Raw genomic sequence first — 26,349 nt, 5'->3', positions numbered from 1 at the left:
CAAGTGCGAATTTAGGGTTCTGTACTCGAAAAAACAGTTTGGAAAACTGGTTTTAAGGAAAAAGGCAATTTAATGGAGAGTGTTCTTAGATATATATGCTTCAAATGCAAGTTTAGGGTTTCGTAGCCGAAAAATTTGTCGGGGATTTTTTAAATTTTGTAAATTTCACTTGTTATAGATGCTTTCTTTATTCACTGTCGTTCTTAAAACTTTGAGGAAATCAAAGTTATATTTGAAATCGTGTAGTTAACATTCGATGTGTTAAGTACCGAAAACAACGATAGAGATGTGGAAATATTTAAACTGGTTCAGTGCGAAAATGGTTATATTGATTCGAAACATGGCATATTTTTTAATTTTGTAAGTATTTGAAATAGTATTCAGTGGAAACAGCGAAATATTTTGTTTTAGGTGTCACGGGTGTCATTGGAAGAGGTATCCTTTTCTAGTTTCCATCATATTTTGTTATCGTTTGTGCATAGAGGTAAAAGATAAAAATGAATGAATAAGTAATAAGTAAAGCGGATGTTACATAATATGATAATAAATATGTGATAGACACATTGGCAATATTCTTTATGTGTGTAGAGCCTACATGTATGAATGTACGCATGGTGGACCCGGATATGGTGTAATCGCATCGTAACAAAATATTGTCAATAATACGATTTTAAATGACATACAACTGTTTTTAATTTTTTTTGTAATATATTTTTTTGAAGGAAGGTTCCGTAGGAAGATTTTTTTATTCTGACAAATTAGTTAAATTTTCATATCTCAAGTTCTAATAAAATCAAAATGGGACAAATTTGAAAATATGTTTCTTTCTATCTCACATAAAACCTTCAGTTGTTTCTGTTACTTAGATTAAATCGTGGTTAAGAAGTTGTTGTCTCGCTGTAGGAATAGTTTCAGAAAATTTTAAACTTTTTATATTTCCGTCTCTAACTCGAGTTGAACTTAATTTAATCATTAACACGGAAGGCATAGGAGTGGTTGTGTTTTAAACAAGTTTTTTAATTCCAGAAAAAAAAAACTGACTGATTATTTTTGTATTTGTTTTGAGTAAAAAAGAAGAAAACTAAAATTATTTACCATTTCATTGTAACGTGTTTCATTTTAACGCAAAATTAAACAATTTTATTGTTGAACAGAAATAACTATACTTTAGTCATTTTAAGTATTGTAGTTGAAGAGAGACAACTATATGAACAAGACTTTTAAAATCATCGTCCGTTGATATTGCATGTATTTTAACAGTCGAATGGTACCGTACAGATAAGAATTAGACGTTATTTCACTACAAGCATAAGTACTATTACCGTGCATATAATCCAAATTTTTTTTACAAATTTTGTTGGAAGACAAACACCTTAATTGGTTCAGTTTACGTATTGTGAAAATCAGCAAGCTTTGAATGAATAAATATATATTAAGAAACCATAGAAATTTACAACAATAATGTTTGAATGAATGAATGAACTATCTAACAATAAATAGCCTGCTTTTTTATGATCTAATCATTCTACAGATCATTGTTGTTTTTCTTTAAGATTTAAGCCTGCTTAAGACTGCCATATTGACTGCTTGACGTCATTTCCTAGATGACAAATACTCAAACTAAGTGACCCGAATCAACAAATTCTTTCAGTTTTAAGTTTTACTAAATGATTTTTATATATTAGGAACCACCAATTTTCGCATTGCAATTATTTCTAAAAAAGGTGCTACTGAACCTTAAATACGAGTAGTGGCCTCATACTTATCAAATAATATTTTAAAAGTAATAACAACTAATAAATAAAGACATATGGTTTTAATAAAATGTATTTTTTTATTTTTATGTAGCATATTTGAAATAATTGTTCGAGACGAATTTAGCAATAAAAAAAAAAAAAAGTTAAAATTTATATCGTAAAATTTGATCTATTATCTGAATAAGCACTTTAACGTTCCGTTGCGTACACGTGGCAACGTTCGAAAGACGATGGAAACTAAGTATTCTGTGAAATGTGGACTTAATTACTTAGACTTATTGTATTTCAACACTTTGAAAATTTCTAATTTCATAATGTTTTAGTGATGGGATAAAACGTGCGTTCATAAAAATGTGCGTACTTTTCTATGTGCGTTCATAAAAAAAACAAAATGTAAATTTCAAATGAATTGAAAATTGAAAAATTTTATGAAATTCTGAAAAGTTAGATAATAATTACTAAAGCAGTTGCGTTTTTCAATATAGATGCAGAAACTGAGTAGTTTGAGAATCTACATTCAATACCTCAAACAAACAAATTTAAGTAAAATTTATAAAATTTAAAATAACCCGGACAGGTGCGGTTTTTTCCTTGTAGCTTTCTCCAAACTGAATCGATTTTCTTGAAACATAAGCTAAGAACACTCTCGTTCAAATTATCTTTCAAACAAAAAAGATTCCACAACAAATAGACACACATAACGGACAAACTTATGTCACCCTTCTTTTGGCGTCGGGGGTTTAAAAACGAAGCAAAAATATTGAAACAAAAGGTAATCTATGCGGAATATTTTGGAGACAGGTAGCAATTCCTCCACTGTAAAAAATATTTTGATTATGAAATCTAAATAAACTGAAAACAAAAATCAGTAGATTTGTGAGCAAATAGGCCGAACAAAATCCTAAGAAAGGACAAAAATTTGAAATTACGATCAAAAAAGAAAGCGCTCGTGGCAAAGCGTATGAATACCGAATCATTGAATACCGAATCTGAAAAATTAATGTGTCCTAGATGGAAAAAATTGTGTCCCAATTTCCTTTAGAGTAGTCCCAATGGCAGTAAAGGCGAATGATACCAACTGATTTATAGAATTTTAGATGAGGGTAATATTGAAGTACAGTACAATTGTGAGACACTGAACGAAATAAACTTATTAGAAGAGGGCAACACTGTATAAAAATTGATAAACTTCCAATTTTGAAATAAATTTTATAATTGACAAGCTTTTAACAAGATGATACGTTCTGTTAAGGTGTAAAAAATACGCGAAGACGTCTTGACAAAAGATTTTTCCTGTAATACGAATCACTGTGACAAGATCTCGTTTCCCCCTGATTCTATAAAATTTATCATCAATTGCGTGTTAACGACACGTGTCAACACGTGGATGAAAATATATCAACAACTAATATAAACAACAACAAAAATTAAAATATTCTAATTTAAAAATTATTCAAAATAAAAATAATTTTGATTTAAAGATTACAAAATTTAGAATTTCTACATAATTTGTTTAGAGAGGCACATAAATAGTTTTTTTTAAGTTAGTTAAAAATATTATAAGCAGGATGTACTTCAGAGAGTGTACGCACCGGAAGTCTCAATGAACGGAAACGGAAAACACATTTCCGACAAAGAACATACAACCAAACAGCAAATGAATGAATAACAACACTGAATGTGTACGTATAATACTAACAAAACGACGACAAATAATGAATGTATGTGTGTGTGTGTGTGTACATGGAGTGTGTGTATTCTCTTCTCTGGTGGTGAAGTGAATGAATTGAAAAATACATCAACATCTACACCTCTGTCTAAAATAACAAAAAAAATCTATCGACACATACACCAAGTACGTGTGTAGTTATACCCTTGCGTCGTCGTAATAAATATCTTTGTGAAATATAAAAACACTTTAATCATAATCTTGTATAGTGCGAGAGAATGGTTGAATTATCCAAAATTAACATATTGTTATTAGGATCCATTCATTAATTACTTAAGGATTTTGACGATTTTTGGCCCCAAAATAACCCCCTATAAGGATATATATAAAATTTAAAAATATAAAATTTTGTTAGAAAAGGGTCAGTTACTAACAATTTATCTATAATATAAAAACAAGTGAAAACAAGCAATTGACTGAGTTAATTATTGAAATATCATGTATAGAAAGTGTTGATTACGGTATCGTTTTTCACGTCATGTAAGTAAAGAGAGATACCCCAGAAATACATAAATGTCACATAAACAAGACTGATATTCCCGCATATAATACATACTATACAATATTCGAACCTAATTTGCGCCCTTACGGGTAAACAATGATGTTTTCGAAAAAATGTTTCAAACAAAAGTTGTTTATTTTTTTATAAGGAACATTTCTTATATTTAAACTTTTGTTCTATCTCCAACGGTTTACAAGATGGATCCTACGCATCCAAGACCCAATTGACCTATGTTACTCATTTACGAACTCGACCTCACATTTTACAACTTGAGTTCGCTGTAAAAATTTCAACTTGATATCTTTTTTCGTTTTTGAGTTATCATAATGACAGGCGGACAGACGGACAACCGGAAATGGACTAATTAGGTTGTTACAAACTTAAATTAAAGCATCTTCCCCCTTTAAGGTTTGAATGTCCCCTTAAGGTATTATTTCTAACGACATTAGATTAAAAGTAGTTTTGCACGAAATTGTGCAAAGAGGTAGTTTTCAACGACATAAAATTGTATAAAAATAATTGTAGAAGCATTGGCCGTCTCTGTCAGCTGCTATTAATTTTCAAAGTTGAGAATCGTGAGTCACACTTGGCCCTACGTCAAATGTATCTCAAGAAATTAAATTTTTTTGTTTCACTATGGATTAATGTTTTCTATGACCGTATAAGACATAAGACACCACATAACCTTAAATTCAATATTGTGATTTTAAATGGACGTCTCTCGTACTAAAACTTTTCGTTCCTTTGTTTCATAGTCTTTCATTTTCTATTGTATATGACATGTCTTCCTCTTTAGGTATCAAACACTTCATATAATATTTCCTTGCACATTTATTTTATACATAAAATATAAAGTACAAAATGAGGCAAAAATAACAATTTTTATTGCCTTTGCAGTATAAGCTTATCCTCGGTAAGGTAAGCACGTTTATTGACTTTGAATGAAAGAATTACTAGAAAGTGAGAGAGAATAGTAAGCAAATAAGAATATCTCAAAAATGAATATAAAATCATGAACTAAAATGTTTGAGTAGAATATTTTTCATTTTTAGGTGTAACTGTTGATAAATGTTCTGTAAATTCGGGTGAAATTTGCGTGCTCTAATAACACGAAGAGGTAAACTTCTCTTGTGATTTAAATTTTTTTAATTGGACTTTGGCCGTTACTCAGCACTGCGATAAAAGTTATGTTGAGGTTTAAGAACCTTTTTTAGTCACTTGCTCTATTTTGAACTTCTAAAGGCTCTAATTGATCAAATTAAAATACCAAAACTACGTAATACTAAAATAACCAGAATTAATTCAAATTCTAATGAAATTTTCGCAGAAATATATGCGATTATTAAGTATGAAATCATTAAAAGTGGACTCAAGTTCATAGAAATATATGAAATTGATACTACGGCTAACAGAATAGCTTAGTCATAATAAACGAACTACACTAATTAAATACAAAACATCTTAATTACCTCTTGACTTGGAACACAAATTGGTGTACCCTCCTTAACGATACCAGCTTCAACCATAACACCACACACAATTGGATCACGTGAATTGAACACGAATTGTGGTAAAACACGTAATTTACATGGAAATACGGCGATATTCTTAAATTCATCACGTTTACGTTGTTTGAGCTCCTCTCGATATGCAGTGAATTTATCAAACAAATGATAAATAATATCAGCTTGGAAAATTTTTACACCTAAACTGTCAGCTAACTCTTGTGCATCACGTTCTATTTTTACATCAAATGCTAATATTGTTGCGTATCTGAAAAACGAAAAACAAAATTTTAAGTATAAATTTAAAGATACTATTTCTGGTAGAAGATATAGTGATCATGAAAAAATAACTTCCAAATTTTCGAAGTTTTTTTTTTTAAGTTTAAAACATGTTTCGGTTATATGACCGCTGCGGCTAAAATATAAATGGCGCAATTTGGATGTCCAATTATCATACACTTTTCGCAGCAAATGCGTTCATATTACCCCAATAATTCTCCGAATTTTGGATTCCAAGTGTTCAAATCGTCTCTGGTTTATCGGCGTAGACAAGTGACTTTAGATATTCCGAAAGAAAATAATCTAATGGGGTTAGATTGCTCAAGAGATAAAATAAAGAGATCTAATGGGGTTAGATTGCACATAAAAATAAAAATAGATAGATATGTCATCTATCTAACGGCTGAACCGATTTAGCTGAAAATTGGCAGGGAGGTAGTTTAGAGCCAGGAGAAGGACATAGGATACTTTTTTTTTTTTAGAACATTCATGTTTTTCCCATGGTCAATTATACGTGGCATGTTCACGGGTCGGAAGACCATCTTCGTTGTTTGTTTTTGCTCCTGACAATAAAACAAAAAATGTCGTGTATCACAAGGTACCTAAATGAAGAGCAACCTATGTACTAAAATACAGAAATAATTATGAATGATTAATGTAGGTATTTAATTTTTTTTGTATTTTTTACAATTAAAAAAAAAAAAAAGCTCATTTATTGCCATTAAGGCGGAACAAAGTTCGCCGGGTCAGCTAGTATATTACTAAAACTTAGCAGTTTATTTTAAAATATATAAAACAATTTAGATTTGTATTTTTTGAAATTAAACGCGGTTACAAAACAAGAGGAAACAAAAACTACATGTTTTGATTAGCTTAGGTTCAAATTTCCTTTAACTATTATTAAGTGTTTACGACGAAAGGGAATAGGGATAAAAATAGAATTTCACATGGAATCAAGTTAATTGAAATAATTTTTTATTAAAATACTTACTGGCTGTCATGTTCTAACATAATTGAAGCTTTCATTACATCCTTTTTAACAACTGGACCAATTCGAATACCAGCATACTAGAACAAAATACAAAAAAATATTTGTTTAAAATAATTCTTTAAATTATAGTCATAATCACATTAATAAAAACGTCTCTAAGAGATTAAACATTAATTTTAGATGATATTACATCCGTAAATGGCTGCCAATAGAAAGGGTAACCATAACAAAAACGCGAAAAATCAACAGAAAATATTTGTTTCCGATTTCGATAAAACTCTCTAAATATGGTAATTTTGATCTATAAAGTTCAAAAATCGGTTCATTTAACCATTAGATAAATAGTTTCTAGGATATCGTAGGAAATTCTATACAAAAAACCTTATCTGGGTCCGATCAAACTGCACTCATCCAATGGTAAAATGAACTCGATTTTTTGGGTTATAAAGATTAATTAAGACATAAAAAATACAAAAATCTAATTCATTTGAAATTTGATTAATCATTTGTAATCGCAAATGAACTGAATTATTGTGTTCTTTGATTAAAAGTCATATAATTTTGTCTGATATAGGACAATTCATTATCTAGAAAGTAAAAATTCTGGAATGTACACTAAGAATCCAAAACTCAAATGATTGTACAGCTGGCCTCTACCAAAACTAATTAGGATGGTAAATGTATATTTTTTACCACAAAGTGTTAAAAAATATGAAAAGGCCAATCTTACTAGTTTCTGTGAGCGGCTGACATAAATAGATTTTGAGATATCCATAAAAAAAAAGAAAGTAATACAAGTAGTAAATGATGCAAAAGATGACCTTCTGCTCCATAATGACTCAAGAGTAATTCGATCATCTTTCAAGTAAATTAATAATATTCCAGGAAAAGAACCGTCAACGATATCGAATATTATAAAAATGAATATGGACACAATGAGTCAGAGAAAGTGTTATTCTTCATTTAAAAAACAAGAATTTTTACCTATATAAGGAAGGGTATACGAATAATGTCATGCCTATTTTTAGGCATCTTCTTAAAAATAAATACATCAATTTAAATAAATATGTACATACATACATCTTACATAATACTTACCAATTTAATACTTTTAATTGTCTCTAATTATAATTTTAAAAAATAAAGGGAATTTCATTAAGAGTGTCCGAACTTTAAACTTAAGACTTGTGTATGATAGATTCTTAAATTTTTTAATATTTAAAGATTATTTTACAATTGAATTTATGTGACAATTGAAGCGAGGCAAATATAATTTGAAACTGGGAGGTACATCTGCGATAAATACGGTGGTTATGCAATGATTGTTGATTTAAAATTTCTTACTAAACTATGAATAATCGATTCAGGATCTTCTTAACACTGTACGGTTTTGATCGCATTGCAAAAAATCGAACGAAGAAAAATTAAAAGGGAATCAAGTTCAAGCTATACGGTTTATGCACAGCTTCTTCCCATCACAAGCTCAGTGGAGTTGAGTGGCTTTATTTGGGGATCTACGGAAAGATGAAAATAAATTTTTCAATTATTTTTGAATATCCATTGCCTCCTTTGAAGAATTAAACCGTCTAATGTAAAAGCGTGCATCGAGACACCACTAAGTTATCGGTCGCCATCCGGACACCGTGTGTTGTAGTAGCAGTGAACGGCTGTTTTACAGTAAAGTGACGAATTTGTCGTCATCATGTACTGTGAAAGGAGCCATACTCCTATTGAGTAAAAGAATGTCGCCGTCCGATTTTTTACCGTGCTGTCAAAACAGTATGATGTAAAAAGAGCCTTATTGACGATATGAGTCAATAAAAATCATACAATGGTAAATATTTCGAATTGCCAACATATAATTACACTGGGTTTCTGAAATGGCAAGGCTGCAATTGGTATAATATCACAAAAAATGACTTGCAGATAGATCTCTTATACCAATTATGTAATTTAAGTTTAAAGTTTGGATATTCTTAATAGAAAACCCTTTTATAAACGATATAAGCTTGTTTTAAGAATATTTTTTCTTGATTCTCCTATTATTATAATTTGTAAGTCAAGTTAATTCATCCGACTGACACATTTAATAAACTTTAAGTCATATTAATTAACCACTGTAATTAGTGAAAAATATTTAAAAGAATAAATACTGTCGATATAATAATAAGACGCAAAATATGAATCTTAAGGATGTACAGATCTCAAATGATGTGTATTTCATAGAGGTAATATAAGACAGAAGAAGATAGCTACACGCGTAAATCTTTTTAGGTCTCTCTTCTATGTTATTACTTCTATGTTTTCGTCGGGTAATCTACGGGCTATTTCAAGGTTATGGCAACTTTTGGAACTGATTTAAATGACTAGTACCTTTCTGCCATGACTTCATGATGGACAATGGAAAAAAAAATTAATATTTTTCGAAATATCCAATAGAGATTCTTTCAACAGATTCCTTAATGTTTTCTCTATCGATTAAGTTATTCATATGTACATTATTATCTTTGTCGGGTTTAAACACAAAGAAATCTGCTTGCCACGTGACAGACAGACAATACACTGTTATTCCTTTTGTTGCTTGAAAAGGCGAGAGTTATCTTAGATCTTAGAATAAATGTCCTGTAAAAGTATTGTAAAAACTATTCAAGACTTTTTAATAAGAACATATAAAAAGAAATAATTTTTATGAATAATAAAACATCAATTCCAGACTCGCATCGTAAAAAAAAACATACCGTTCAAAACAATTTAAATATGCAGACATAATTCTGTCTATAAAGAAAAATTTTATTACGGTAACAGAACACAAAACGTACCAATAAAGAAAGTTTTAAAATAACCATAATCATTTTTTGACCTCTGTACACTAACTTCGGATAGCGTTTGAATTGGTGAAATTTTCGAATTCCCTGATACTACAAATATAATATTGACAAAAATTTGAAGATTATTTTGAAAATTTTGTGGTTAATATTAATAGTGAACAAGTGAAAACAAACAATTGACTGAGTTAATTGTTGAAATACCATGCATAATCAGTGTTGATTTCTTTATCACATAACACATGTATAGACAGTATGTATAAAATGTATAGACAGTGTTGATGAGCAATCATTTGTTTTTTTGACGTCACGTAAATAACAAAAGATATTCACTTTTAAATAACACACATACAACATACAAATACTATAAAATTTGCACCTAATTAACGCCCTCGTGGGTAAACAGTGATGTTTACAAAAAAATGTTTCAAGCAAAAGTTTTTTATTTTTTTATAAGGAACATTTTTTACATTTAAACTTTTGTTCTATCTCTAACCGTTTACAAGATGGATTCTACGGACCCAAGACCCAATTGACCTATGATGCTCATTTACGAACTTGACCTCACTTTTTACGTCCTGAGTACGCTGTAAAAATTTCAGCTCGATATCTTTTTTCGTTTTTGAGTTATCGTGACCACAGACGGACGGACGGACGGACAACCGGAAATGGACTAATTAGGTGTTTTTATGAACAGCTATGACAAAATTTTTTTCCTAGCATCATTATTTTTAAGCGTTACAAACTTGGGACTAAACTTAATATACTATGTATATTTCATATATGCATGGTATAATGAAAGATTCGGCGATATCGATAAAGAATAAGATCTTAAAGCTCAATCTAATCGAAGGCTCAGAAAATATCAGTTCAATCTCCAAGACTTAGAAAACATTCCAGTTAAACTCCTTGCGGAAGAATAAATTCTATGACAATTCCAGGGATTTGTGACATTTCCATGTTTTCAATGTTTTCCAAGTTGCCTACCACCCTTAAACTAGATTAACTAGAACAATATATGTAAATACAGAACCCCTTGACAGAAAAAAATTCATATTTTTTTATGTCAAAGTTCATTTGGTGTCCTTCCAGACAGGAGCGAAAGGTCCACAATATTCTCTTCGACTCTCGAATTAAAAAATTAATTTCCGATTTCAAGGGAAAAATATGTAACCAAAAATAATTCGTCATATGAAAACTCGAAGTCATTTGCGTTAAAAAAAAAAAAACCCTCTAAAGCGTGATAATTCTACAAAAAACCCCAAGTGGGATAAGAGTTTTCATAAAATTTTAAGTCAAGTACGTTTTCTAATTTGTTGGTAGCAAAACTATGGCACTTTCGTTTGAAATAAAAATAATTATTAAATTTCAACGTAGTTGCTTTGAAAGAAATTTAAGTTTTGAAAAATTTTAATACATTTTTAGTCTTTATATAGAGGTTATGTGGCGTTTATTTCAAGAATTTTTTTTCCATCTTTCCTTTTTACAAATTCATAAAATATATAATTATAGTTTTAAAGCGTATTAATAATATAGCATATAACATGAATCATATATACATAAGTCAGTCGTCCCTGCATTATTATAAGCCGGAAGTCCAAAAAGAAGCAAAGGCGGAGCGTGGTTGGTTGCTTATTTCAAGCAGACCGGAAACACATATACTTATTTGTAGATAGTTTTTATTCTCAATATCCCATGTTGTTCCTTTTTAAAAATAATAATGAAATTATTTTAGACATTCCATTTATGCAATCATTGAACGTGTCTTATTTATTAGGACTGAGACTAGACGTGTTGCAAATGTCGCCAGCAGTAAATCGTAAATTGGCATGTGTTACGCGGTACAAGGAATACAGATGCCGGTAAAATACAATTCAATTTTTTCTACAATATCTAATCAGCACGTGCCTTTTTAATGTTAACAGTCGCCGACGCGAGGTTTATTGTACCTCTAAATAAACCATGGAACAGATAGGGCGCTTTGTTAAATGATTAATACATACTTGAAACTTCGTGAGTGGCTTCCTTTTAACGAGTCTAACAAATTCTCTCTATGACTTTTTTCGAAAAGCTGCGTTTTCAAATGAGCATGAAAACGTCATATTTAAAGTATCGGTCTGAAAAACACAGCAGGGAATTTGTTGTTAGTAATTATTAAACAATAAACTATTTTGTCCAACAAAAATACTGCTCCGATGAGCTTGCCTTTCACCTCGAACATGCCGTACTTAAGCATTTTTGTTTTTGAACACATACATAGTTCTCTTTTGCCGAGTTGTTTAATAAAATTATTAATGTTATCAAGTGGCCATAGTGTCCGACAAATTCCATGCCAGTTTTTTCAAACCGATAGCTTACAAATATTCCGTTATCATGCTCATTTGAAAAAAGCCGTAAAGAGATGTTTGGTGGACTCGCTAAAAGAAAGCCACTCACGAACTTTCGAGTATGTATTAACTATTTATTTTTTAAATACCGTTCCTGTACCACGGTCTTAAAAGTCCAGTGGCGGATTTTAATGTGAGGGTGCTTTTGGTCCCAGACATTCCTTTTGTTATTGAAATATACATATTTAAACATCGACGGATTTCGATTTCGACAATTTTTAAAGTCAAAATCAATAATTTAACCAAAAATTTTAAAATGTTTTATTTTAATTGCTTCTTTAGATAAAAACTTTAAGAACTATCTTCTCCGAATAGTCGATTACTTTTTTATTATTCTCTGAAAGTTTTGGGGAAGCGAAATAAAAATTGCTTATGTTTCTAATCAAAAGAGTGCTATTTATAAGATTACAAAATTACACGAAACTGATCCTCGAAAGCTCGAATCTCACGAGATATACGATAATTAATAATAATAATAATCAATTTTCCTTTTAGCTCAGTTTCCAGTTAACGATATCAAAAATTTTCAACTGCTAGTTAGAAAATTTCTAAGGTTTGTTTTGTAATTTTTATATTTTTTTCTAATTTTTACCCCGCCTAGCCTCTTGTCGAATTTGAAGTTTTGAAGTTTGAATGGAATGGAAAATTCGACTAAAACTTTGATATGGTTTCTTAAAACAAACAAAAATATAATTTACTTTTCATTTTTCGTCTAGGTTTTGAATAATTTAACTTACAGATGTTCTAGAGTGGGGAACATCCATAGGGAAATGAAAGGAATGATAAAATTGACGAGGAATTAAAGTTATTGAAGTTGAAAAACCTTACTTGTAGAAAATAATTCTTGTTATTATGAAGTTATATAAAAGTTTTAAGCACGCCAAATTTTATTCTTACAATTAAATACCATCTCCTTTCCTCTCCCTTAGAAAGTTGATGCTTTATGAATGATTTTACTACAAAAATAAACCATCTGATAATATATTTTTAAATGAAACAAATGTAAAAAAAATAGTTCCCCTAATTCTTTAAAACATTTTTATGAATGAAGCAAGAGAATTTATGTATGAACTAAGTGCTTGACGATGTAATTCAAAAAAATATTTATCCATTAACAAAACACCATATTTTAACTTCCGTATGGAATACTGTAATGGATATATCTGGTTTATTGACGTAGGTACACTATGCTCATTGATAATTCCCACAAAAAAATGAATTTTCTACCATTTTAGTCAATTTTTTTTTTTAATTTCAAGGGGTGGTCGCTACTTTTGCAGGTAAGAAGGCAAACTTTTTATTGCTAATTACGTCACTAACATTCACATTTTTCATGTATTTATTGAATTTTTATCATTACGCTATGTATTTCTCTTTTTTATTAATCTTGCACCCGGTGGTTACAACATTAAACACATTATAACTTCATAAATATGAATTTTAGAAAAAAATGTTTTTTAGGAAATTTTTAGATTTAAAAGTTAAGTTATTATCATTTTCTTGTATAAACAAATATTAGAACACATATCGGTCAACTAGTCAATAAGTACATCGTCATAGTCGTATAAGTCATAAAAGATACAAAAAAATTTAGTTTACAAAAAAGGTAAGTAATTTAATTATCTACAATAAAGGTTTATTACTATTTTTGATCTATCTAACTAAAGCAGGCATGGGCGAGTTATTTTAAGTCGAAGTCACCATTGTTATAACTTTATTGTGGGTCTCTTTATCCAAGTCCGCATTGCTCATAGAGGAGGAAGCGAGACGACTATACGACTCTTCTACCTTTCTCAGTTTCTCTAATAATAATGAGATATGTAGACAAAAAAAAGTTGTGTCTCTGTCTTATTCATATTTTAGGTTGTCATTGGTTACATTTCACCGTCTTACTCGTATGTTAAGTTAGGAATCCGAGTGACTTCTGTGAGTCTCCTTTGCCCATGCCTGATCTAAAGTACACGCTTATGGAGATATGGCCTAAAACGGTTTTCCTTAAAATGGAGGCACTTCCCAGGCTTATTTTGTAAGGATTTTGTTCATTTACATTCAGTACGTGATACTGAACCTATTTAAATAATAAAATAACTCCCGTAATTTAGTGCATTATGGACAAGAGTAACTAGCTTCTATATAACCTGTATTAAGAATACAGAGGTCCTTGTAATTGTCGCACCATATTTTCAAACACAAATAACATACATAAAAACCAATTAATAATATTTATTACACTACTATAGTAATTAATCATTAATTAGATTTTACTGTAAATAGATTAATAATTATTTACTGTAATATATATATATATATATATATATATATATATATATATATATATATATATATATATATATATATATATATATATATATATATATATATATATATATATATATATTTTTAAAATACACACTATGTTATCTTTGTTTGAATAACAGGAAGTAATTATCACCAAATAGATAACCGATGAACATTTTTATTATATTGTATGATAATACACACAATTATATTAAATGGGTAAGGAGATGTAGTGCGGTACGCAGGGCGGTGTAAGAGGACAACACCTTCATTAAAACAAAATCATTAACATACACACATACTTACATACATATACATATGGTTAAATAAATATATGAATGAAACAATGACGTCAACATACATGTATATACTATAACTATCTTTGTTTATTTTACTTGTTATCTTTATCCATTATCTATATGATCGTATTGTTTTTAGGAATGGGATCATCTTAATTTTATTTATTATGTTGATTGTATTTCTAATCTTTATATATAAAAATTACGTGTCACGTTGTTTGTTCGCTATGGACTCCTAAACTACTGAACCGATTTTAAATTTGATTTGCACACCGTGTCCAATTTGATCCAACTTGAAAGGTAGAATAGCTTACATCTCAATTTATAGTCGCAATATTATTTTATTGCAAATTATTTGTCTATTATTTAACAGTCACAATTATCTGTTAGCTCCAAATAATTATAACAGATGGCGATATCTGTTTGCCGGATTCAGTAAGTATTCAATAGATGGCGCTATGTTAAAAATACAAACGTTTCATATAAGGTAACTACCACGTGTTACTGCGGCTAAGGTATAACCTAAATTTATTTTGTAATAAACGAAATACAGTGAAATTCAATTGTTCTCACTTTTTCAAGTTTTGGTGTTAGCATAGCCGGCCACGTGTTACGGTCGTCATGACTAATGTCCTCCTACTGTTCCCCTTGAATAATTTACTACAATGTAATATAACAATAACCTTAGCCATAGCAACGCGTGGCCGGGTCTGCTATGGTTATATATAGAAAGAAATAATAGACTTATCCAGAAACAAGGGTGCTGCCAAGAGAGGGACGAAAGAACCGCTGAACCCCCCCCCCCTTACAGTCACGAAAAGTTTAATCAAATGTTAATCTAGTTAATATAGGAGTTAGCAACTCCTTGGTTCTTTAACTGATTACATGCGAGAAAAAATGTGAATAGTCTTGCTTTTTGTTTTTTAGCAATCATAACCCTTTCGAATTTTATGTTATTTGCGAAAAAAAATTGACGAATTTTGAAATTTTAAATATTTGATGAAGTTTAAGCTTATCTTAGATGATATGATTGCAAATATTATATTATAAATGTCGAAAAAATATATTCAGGGTATTTAAACAAAATATTTATAATCAGAAAATTTTTTTTAAACGTATAGGCATTTTCCATCAATTAGTTTAAATAAAAAATTGCGGATTAATAGTTGTACAGTTTAAAAAATGTAACTTATTTTCTAAGAAATGTGTCAATGTTTATAATAATTTTCGCAGTTCAAAAATTTTGTCTTGTTTTTCAATTTTATGACCTTGTAATGAAAAATATACTTTTAATTACTATAACCTTGGTTAAAATTGTCTCAAAAATATTATTCTAAGAAAAGTAATAAAAATAAAATAAGAAGAATTAATCAAATAGTCTTGGTATGCAAATGCCTTGAATGGCCACCTTATTGGCGAGATCTAGTCTGGAACTTTCATTCGTACTTAAGGCAAACGAATCTAACGAATCTACAGGATTCTATTGGGCTAAGCAATGGTAATAGTTATTAAAGAATAATTAGAAATTGCAGCTGTTTAGATTAATAATCGCTGATCAAAAGTTATAATAAAAGAAATTAATTGTAGGTGTAACGAAGTTCACGGGGTCAGCTGGTACAAAGATATAATTTTAAATTATTTTGTTTTTCGTTTCTAAAATACTTACAAATAGCAAGAAATCAAAAATATATTTCGTTAATTTTTACAAAGTTGAAGAATTGAAGAAAAACTGTCATAATTCCGATACAGTATCAAAAGCTCTCGATTTGATTTTTCTCATCCGTTTCTCGTGGAAGGAAGTGTCTATGGAATATCTAACGAAGGCGTAAACTGCTATCTCCTGGGTTAAATAGTATCTATTATTTACAAACGATGCGGTTATTATCAATTTTTTTTCTTATCAACATTATTCCGTTATTCATTTAAACCAAAATCAATAAATTATGAACATGATGTGCACATACATCACACATCACATGCTGAAATTTACAACGGAAAAAGGACATCATCTTCAAATATAAGATTACGTTGTCGGCACAACAGAATATTATGTAATTGTCTTGATTATTCTCTGTCATCTGCTGCTCTACAGCTCAAAAGCTATTAAAACCTCAAAAATTGAAAGTGAATATTGAAAACTTTTTAGTACCTCCGAACGATTTACTATTTCTAGTTAGAATCATGGATTTGTTAATCAAGAGATTATCAAAACCTGTTGATACTCAATTCTAAAAGCAAAATTATAAGCCACTCGTTTTGTTAACTTAATTATTATAGGCTACTTTGTTAGAATTTCGTGAGCAAACTCTGGTCGTAGGGAATGTTCCTTAAACCACGATATTTGTTTGCTGGTTGGGAGTTAAAACCAAAAAAACTGCAACAGGCAAAAAAAAACCTACATCTAGGTTGACTATGAAACTAAAACTTTTTCAATCGATTCAGGTTGCCATGAATTTTGAGAAAATGCAAAAATCTTTTATAACTGTAAATTTGTATTTTTTACCTAAATTTTATGTTTTATCATTTAAAAAAATTGAGCTGTGAAAGTTATCAGAAGTTAAAGAAAACATAGATCATTTAAGGTAAGTACAATGCAATTTGTATGTTATGTCATAATAAATATCCTAATCAAACTAAACGTAATGTACTCACATATTGGGTTGACTACCAAATCAGAAGTGTGACTTTTTTAAACTAATACTACAATTATTTCATATAGTAAAAACTAAAAGTAGCTATAAAATTAAATTCTTTAAAGAATCAAACAAGTATTTGACTTCTTAGCGCTACATTTATTATGTGCCAAGGTACGAAAGGAATATAGTTCCTACCGGGTGTCGTACGAATTATTTACAAACGATATTAAAATATTAAAAGTTTTATCAAAATGCGGAACAAAAATTTTTTTCGTATACTCATTGATTTTTATTGGTGTTTGTTTCGGTTTCAAAAAATAGCATTATTGATCCTTCAACGGGTTATTATTCTCTTACAACATATAGTAGCCATTCGTTCGTCTATGTGTAACAAAAACAAGTGAAATGACAATATATCACAAGCATGATATGATAAGTTAAAATAAGATAGATATATTTCAAATATAATAAGAAATAAGACGGAAAACGTTACGCCGACGACCGAACTAAACTAAACGAACAAACGACCGCGCGTCTTCTTTCTGAGCCAAAAATATGTTTATGTGTGGGTCGAACTTCCGGTACAGATGTACATAAAAAAAAGCATTCAACCAACTTACTACTACACATAAAACTTTATTTGAATTATTATTGGGATTATCATTCATGACTAATACATCATAAATATTATTTTTGATACGTAATAATTATATCTGATGGTGGTAATTGGAATTTATTTGGTTTTTCTAAATTTGCAAATTTAAATTTTTTAGTGTGGGCTGATTAACAAGATTTTATAATTTATTTCTTTTGTTAACGCCACGCCATGTTTTATCACAAGCTAGAATCATAATTTGTTTGTATTTGTCTCGCACAAATTATGCAGGGTTCTTTGAAAATTTACATATCCTTTGCACATAAATGTCGACCCTAGTAGCTCAGTTGGTTAAGGCGTTTCCAATTAAGTATGCGGTATGCCTAGGGTAGCGAGTTTGATTCCCGGCGTCATAACAAAATATTAGTTTAATTAATAGTTGTGATGAAGGAGGTGCACTCAGCCTCTCGAAATAATTGAGGAGCTGATAAATGAAACTATCAGCGGAAAAGGTGGTAAAACACATATATGGTATCACAAAGGGCCCTACAGCCTAGGTGTATCCATCGTGGACAGCCATTATAATCTACCATCATGCTGCACATAAATATTACGTTTAGATCAGGAAAAATGCACATTTTCCAAAAAGCAACAGAGTAACCCAACAGTCAGAGGTCAGACCAATACCTTTATCATTCTTTTGTAGCTTCGAAGTTTTACTTATTTTTACAACGAAGTTTTGAATCAGATTTTGTGTAGTCATCAAGAGGATGAGTCAGTTTAATTTCTTAACAACCTTCTTGGGTCATGAGTTAGGTCAGATTTTAAAATTATTTAGCTTTCGATATTTCGAAAACCAAGGAAGATATCGAAAAATTTTGTTGATATTTTTCTACTACATTCATGAAATTATAACAAAATTCACAATCAAAGTTAAAAATAAGGTACAAATAATTTAAAATTGCCTTAGTGCTCGTACTACCTTAAATAATTGGTAGTAAAGCGTTTTGTTTTGCATCAATTCATCAAATAACAAACCTTACGTCAGCAATATTTATATGGATAGGTCAATAAATAAATTAATCAAATGCGAGTGAAATGAAATGAGTGACAGATGTCCAAAAGTTGTCTCCTTAATCCTGGTTTATGAAATGTCAAAAAAATAAATTCAATTTTTTTATTTTTTTAAACATATCTCTATAAATTATAGCTCATGTGTTATTATGATGTATGAGATTTATTGTTGTAGAGATTAATTCATATATATTCGCTAGTTTTTGCGTGAAACCGTAACAAACAAACAAGCATTATTACTTCCACATTTATAGTATATAGGGATGTTATTAAATAAATATGATAACGAAAACAATATTTATAAGCGATTCGACAATAATTACGTGTTCCACAAACTTTACTATACACATATTTATAAGCCAAAAACAAAATTACGCACAAAATCGTCATATTTTATAAATAAAAAATAAAATTAAATAATAATAATAATAATAATAATAAACAAACTTAGTAGAGAAAATTCGAGAAAATATACATATGAAAATATTTTTTAACGTATATTTTATAAATCGGTGTTGGAATATTTCAAATAAAATTTTATTGAAATCAAAACATTTTGAAATGAGTCTAACAGTAACAGCGTACAGTAAATGGAAGGAGAGAAATATTTATCGAAAAGTTTCGAAATATTTATCAAAAAATTACCATTATTCGAAAAATATGTGAAAAAAATTTTTCGTATGATAAAGTTTTTATTCCGTCAATTTCGTGGATTAAGATTCCTGATATAAAATATATAGGAAGAAACATTTTTCCCTTCCTAACGCGTGTTTAGTCCACGCAAAGATTCAACTTCTGTAAAGCTTAAGCTCATTTTTGCTTGCAAAAAATTTACCTGCTTATAAAGGGAATTAATGAGAATGCATGCATACAGACGATTTAAAGATGATCCTAAGAAAACGTGATTTTGTGGGAACGTCCTTAAGAAGCCTTTTTTGGCTTAAGGTAGTACAAGCACCAAGGCAATTTTAAATTTAGGTTTGAAATTATTTGTACCTTATTATCAACTTTGATGATGAATTTGGTTATAACTTCATGAATTTAGACGAAAAATAAGAATACATTTTTTGATATCTGCCTTGGTTTTCAAAATATCGAAAGCTAAATAATGAAACAAAATTTTCAATTTTCGATATTTTGAAAATTACACCAGATATCGAAAATTTTTTTAAAATTTTTGTCCCCACTACCTTGGTTCTCGTAGTATTAAAATTGCCTTGGCGCTCGTACATCCTTAACTAATATGACTTTTTATGGTTGTAAAAGATGATTACAATTTATATCGTTTTATCTCAAAATCTCAGGATATTAATTATAAAATCATACGTGATTCACTTTCTCTTTTTCTAACATTGCGTTGATGTGAAAAAGCGAGTTTTTTTTTTCTTTTAATTATCGGTAGTAATATTTCAGTATCAACTTTTTATTATGATGTTTAATAATAAAATAAAGAGTACTATTTACACATATATATCATTGTCGGTGTATCGGAGGGGGCCCACAATGAGCCGTATCCTGCCTCACTCACTAGTTTCAACTAAGAAGGATGTAAATGATTGTTATTGAGAGATCCCCTCATTATCCCCCAAGATTCTATATATCAAAAAAACAGACATACAACACATCATGATAAACAACTTTTAAAATATTTAAAAAAAAGTATATATCTTCTTTTATTTCTCTCGTTATTATAAAATAGCTATAAGCTTCATCCATCTCTGTTTTTTTAAGATAGTATAGAAGTGTCGAAGTCATATTTTCAATTGCTTATAATAAGCCTTTGTCCTAAAATTTTTTTATTGCCTCAATCGATGTTCGTTATCGAGCCATAACATCGAGTGAAATCAATTTTTGGGCATTATCATCCAAAACTACGAAAATATGAAAGATTTAAATGAACTAATAGAAGGATAGGAAAATGCACGTGGTGACGTCATAACTTGCGACTGCCATAGAGACTACATATAATAAGTTATTTTCCAAAAGAAAAACATAGATAAAATTATTTAATTGCTTAAGGAAGGTAATTTGTGCATTTTTGGGTCGAAATTATGTTCAACAGCGTAATCGAAATCCCTTTTTGAGATATAATCCAAAATTGGACACAAAGATTGATTTTCTCAAAAACTATGCATCCAATCGATACGTAAACCCGATTTTTGTATTTTTTGGGTCAAAATTACGTTATATAGAGAGTTTTATCAAAATCGGAAACAAAATTTTGTTCTAAGGGGTTGGCATAGTTGACCTATGACCACGACCTCATTTTTTATGTCCTGAGCACGTTAGGAAAATTTCAGCTTTATATCTTTTTTCGTTTTTGAGTTATCATGTTGACAGACAGACGCGAAAATGCACTAATTAGATGATTTAATGAAAACCTATACCAAAATTTTGTTCGTAGCATCAATATTTTTAAGCGTTACAAACTTGGGACTAAACTTAGTATACCTTGATATATTTCATATATACATGGTATAAAAAAAAAACAAATTTACTACACACTAAACTTGAAAAATATTAAACTAAATAGTAAACTACAATGATGCGTATTGCGTTGGTGAAGTGTCGCATGATGTATCAAAATACATAATATAATTTGACTAAATAATGACGTAAACTTAAAATATAAACAAAATTCCTGGAAAATTGCCGAATGGATCATTTATAAAATATATAACTACTAGCTACTTCCCGCGGCTTCACTCGCGATAATGATACATTTCAATTAATTCACTGGTTGATTTATATAAAGAATGATGTACCTTGTCCACAGAAGGAAGGGAATATTTATTGTATTTTTGGGACGTTGCAACGTATATTTTAAAATTATCTGTTAATTTGACTTCCCCATAATTCTAGCGTGAATAAAAGTGGAAGGGGTAGTTACAGGGACGTTTTCCCTATTTTCCCCTATTTCACCCCTTTCAAGTTTTATTTTCTCGACAAAAAGTACCCTATGTCCTTTCCCACGATCCCATCCATCTCTAAGCCGAAAATCATCAAAATTGGTTGAACGCTTTAGGCGTGAAAACATAACAAACAGACAGGCAGAGTTACTTTCACATTTATAATATTAAATTACGATTTAAAAATTAACTTTGAAAAAAAAAATTGAAACTAACCATCTAATATAACTACTAGTCAAAATTAAGAATAATTTGACAAATTAATTCTAGGAACTAATGAGGTCGCTGATCTACACAATAAAATTAGTAGATCACATGAACACGCATAAATTTTGTTTAAAAATGTTATTTTAAGAGAATTTTGTATAAAATTCAAACTTTACTATTTGACTAAATATTAAAATCGTGTACAGAGATGCTTTTTTATACACATTTTATAAATTATAAATTTCAAAATAATTTTTAAAATATCGTCGTGTTCCTTCCGGTAGGCCCTTATCCAGGGGTACGCCAGGGCAGCTTGCTCTGGAAAATCTAGATCTTTCCCTAGCCGATAGGCACAAGACAGCTTAACTATGTATTATTATATTATTTACTAGAACAAATTTTCATAGCGTAAAAATGATTTTTGGTTTTGGGATAAAATTTTTAGTTAAATAATTTTTTTATGTTAAAAAGAATTCGGTATCTCCATAGTAATTCACTTCAAGGTTCCTTGTCCACATTTTGTATTTAGCCATCTCCAGTAATTCGGTTACCTCACTCAGAAATGATGAAGTTTACAGAGAAATTGATGTCAAAATCAACACCGAATACAACGTCTTTGAAGATGACAATCCCAAAAAAGCACAAAGAAAGGCAAACACCATCCTTGCGGGATATCTAATATATGATAAAACTGTTGAAAAATCAGAAGACGTGGGCGAAAACGAAGAACATTTCAGATCAAAATTTATAAAACACTGGATGTCATCGTGAACGAAATGAAAATAAAATTTATAGAAAACGATCAACAAGCACAACGTCTTTGAAGTTTCAAATTGCAGTTTCTAGAGCCGAAGAAGAAAACATTGATTTAGGGAAAGTAAATTATTTGCAAACTTTTTGTATAAAAGAGATTATAATGGCTAACAGATTTATACAAACCCAGAAGAGAGAGAGTCCTGATTTATCTGTCTTCTATATAGTTTTTCAACATCGAGATGCATTGCGAAACGAATTATTACTGGTAACAGCCAGAGTATTTGGCTATTGCACAACGACTTGCGAGTCAACTTTTTTCGTATTGACGAGAATTAACCGTCCACAGAGACTCTCTATGTGCCACCAACAAATGGCCAATTTGATTCTTATATCAAACGAAAAAAAAACGAGCAAAAGCTTTGTGCATCAGTAGAAGAATTGACAACTACAGTTTTTCTAATATTCTTTTTACAACAATATTTAAAATATGTTTAACCTACCAATAACGTTAAGGAACTATGTAAACATGTATCTCTATATAATAGTGGATACAGCCTACCCTGATTACACTTGATTAGGTTCTAATAACATAACTGATCGAGTTTTAGAGCGTGTGTTTATTAACCTTTAAAGTAATAGACCTTTTCATTATAAAATTACAATTCACTTTTGTTTCGAGCTAAACACGAGTGACAACCAATGTAATAAAATGAATAGCAAATATCTTCTGTCTTATTCAAACTTATAAGTGTCAGTCAACTGACTCACAATTGAAATGAAAAGGGCTAAAAATACGGTTTGATTAACCGAATTAACTATTCTACAGACTCTATATGCATTTGTCTAAAAATTGATGGATGGATATCCGTTTACAAAAACTATTAAATCGCGACGTTACCTGTGTTGACTTATCAAACACACTCGACAGGTTCCGAATTCAGCAATGTTAGGATTCATTGAAATCAAACTTTTTTTGCACAACAGTAAGATACAGCTAGTATTTAAGAAATCAATAGCCAAATTTATTCAAAAATGTGTTGCTAAAATCACCTCTATAAGATAGATTCTTCGGCCACGATTACATACAAAACGGCATATTTCGAAAAATGGACATTAAACAGCGGAATTTCAGAATAATTTCGGCCCCAGAAATACAAAAATTAACTCCATTCCACGATTGATTGCTTAGTTTTTAAAAGATGACGTTTATAGAAAAATTGTATTAAAAAACGACATAACTTGAAAACTTTGCACCGTGGAATTGTGCGTCTGATTAATTATTTAGAATATCTAAATAAATTGTTGTGAACTTGTCTACTTTTTCTAGAGGTTTTTCTTTGCTCTGATGTGGGATAAAGAAGAACCAAGCAAAACTATCCTGACAAACGCGAAAGAATATTAAAAAACTCACGTTTTTAACTATTTTCATTTCAAAATCATCATAGTAATAAAATGTAAAAATGTTTAATTCAGAAAAATTTCTAGAAAAAAGCAACAGCAGGACAAATTAATACAGCTTGAATCGAAATTATATTTAGAGGTTCTATAATCCCCTTAGTAAAACGAATAGTAGAAAATTATTTTTATTAATCTTACCGGAATTTTACTTGATTTTAAGAAATCCAATAAAGCTTCCAAAGAACCTAACGTTGAAGCTTGAACAAATACACCACGTTCTTGTAATTTGATTGAGCTAAGTGCTGATTTAAATTCTCGAGCAACTTCTTCTCTTAAAATGTCGACTTCATCTGGATGATGTGCAACCACTAGATTTAATCCAGCAATTGCTTTTTCTAATTCCTTTGCAGCAATTTTAACTCCCTGTGCTGCACGCACTTCTCTGTGCTCGATGTAAGCATTCTATAAAAAAAATTTAATATTTTTATGTGTATTTCGAAGATAAACGTAATTTTTTACGAAAATTTGATTTACATTCGCATATTAAAGAAATGGAGAATGGAGGCACTGCAAACGAACGTGTTACAAAGGATCAAAGATATCCACAAGATCGAAATAATAATCTGGTGATTATTTTAACATCAAATGTTCCAAAATTTTAATAAAGGATACAGGAACTTTGCCAAGAAAATATTTTGCATATTATATTTTAAGAAGATATTTTGCATATTATAAAACCTAACGAAATGTTGATAAATACCCAAACATTTTTGACAAAGCAGTAAAATCATCGTTCTCTAGCAGATATCTCTGCCACTAAGTGACGGGTTCCTCGTGAAACTTTACGAGAAAACGCTATTTTATCGCATTCTTCTCTATTTATTTTCTCGGATTGTATGACTCTTAGGAAATTTATTCGAGACTTAAATTGAAGCTTTTAATGACATCTTATTGTAAAAAATTTTGGTCGCAAAATAATGTAAAGTTTCCGCTCAATTGGTGCTAAAATAGGAGCCTCGGAAATGCCGTGCGCGATTGGTAACAAAGCATCACAACCTCTGTATAATTGTTAATCTCGTAGATACGTTTGTCGAAACTTTTAATTAGGCTTAATAACGGTGAAATCACAACAACAAAATTTGGTACTTACCTTTACACGTAACTCACGCATAGGTTGTGGCATTAATAATGAACGTATCTGAGTAACAACAGGACCATCGGTACCAGCCAAGATCATTGTATCTCCTTCTTTCAAAATACCATTTATTAAAATCACATCAATTGTTGTGCCAAGTCCAGGTATTGCTTTAACCTCCAACACCGTGGCTTGTAACTCCGATGAATACATTAAACGTTTAGCTAAATGAGTTTGGCACATATCAACAATCAACGCTAACAAATTACCCATTCCTTCACCGGTAATAGCACTAGTAGGAACTAATGATATATATGTTTTTGGATCAGGATTCTCATAGAATAATGCAGCATTTAATCCTTGTTCAGCAAATTGCAATACAACTTCCTTCATACGGTTCTCAAACTCAACTTGAGTATGAGATGCTTGTGATTTAAGTATATCGCGAACATCACGACGATTCATTGTTTCCCAATCATACAATCGATCGATTTTATTTAATGCAACAACAAATGGTACACGTTTTTGTTTTAATAGATTTATTGATTCAATTGTTTGTGGTTCTAAACCATGCATAATGTCCACAACTAAAATCGCAATATCACATAACGATGAGCCTCGATTTCTTAAATTACTAAACGATTCGTGACCAGGTGTGTCAATAATTAATAAACCAGGTAATTTGAATTCTTTGTCAGCAAACTATAAATAAAAAGAAAATATTTTTAATTACAAATTTATTCTCAATTGCTTTTGTTTAAGTTCAAAGTAAGGTAAGCTGTGAATTGGTTTTTTTTTCTATTTTCTATGATATTATAAAAGAACAAAGAGGTGGGTATGCTTTTCATTCATGTAAAATTAATTTTAACTAAAATGATTCAACGTTTACCAAACAACGCTGAAAATTCGGTGAAAAGAAGAATATTTTACACCTTTATCGTCTCGTAAATCTAAAATGAAACAATAAAAAACAAATCGACTGCTTTTATATAAAAACAACATTTACAAACTTGGAAAAGTGAGAGAAAATAACTTTTGTTGCAGCTTGCAATCAGAAGTAATCGATA

At 29.9% G+C, this 26,349-nt stretch overlaps 1 protein-coding gene across 1 annotated transcript in view; it reads right to left on the bottom strand.

Moving 5' to 3' along the window:
* The window catches only part of LOC123299131 (eukaryotic translation initiation factor 5B), a 38,778-nt gene that overhangs the window by 8,114 nt on the left and 4,315 nt on the right, over positions 1–26,349 (bottom strand). Inside the window, exons 6-9 of the mRNA XM_044881375.1 lie at positions 25,298–25,984; positions 24,346–24,609; positions 6,764–6,840; positions 5,458–5,761 (exon numbers count right to left, since the gene is read on the bottom strand). Of these exons, the coding sequence (XP_044737310.1) occupies positions 5,458–5,761; positions 6,764–6,840; positions 24,346–24,609; positions 25,298–25,984 (1,332 nt within the window). The remainder of the gene's footprint in view (positions 1–5,457; positions 5,762–6,763; positions 6,841–24,345; positions 24,610–25,297; positions 25,985–26,349) is intronic.

This window comes from Chrysoperla carnea, chromosome 4, assembly GCF_905475395.1.
Source record: "Chrysoperla carnea chromosome 4, inChrCarn1.1, whole genome shotgun sequence".
In the NCBI taxonomy this organism is placed as follows: domain Eukaryota; kingdom Metazoa; phylum Arthropoda; class Insecta; order Neuroptera; family Chrysopidae; genus Chrysoperla; species Chrysoperla carnea.
Note: the sequence above shows the minus strand (reverse complement) of the source record. Positions and strands in the feature narration are given on the sequence as shown.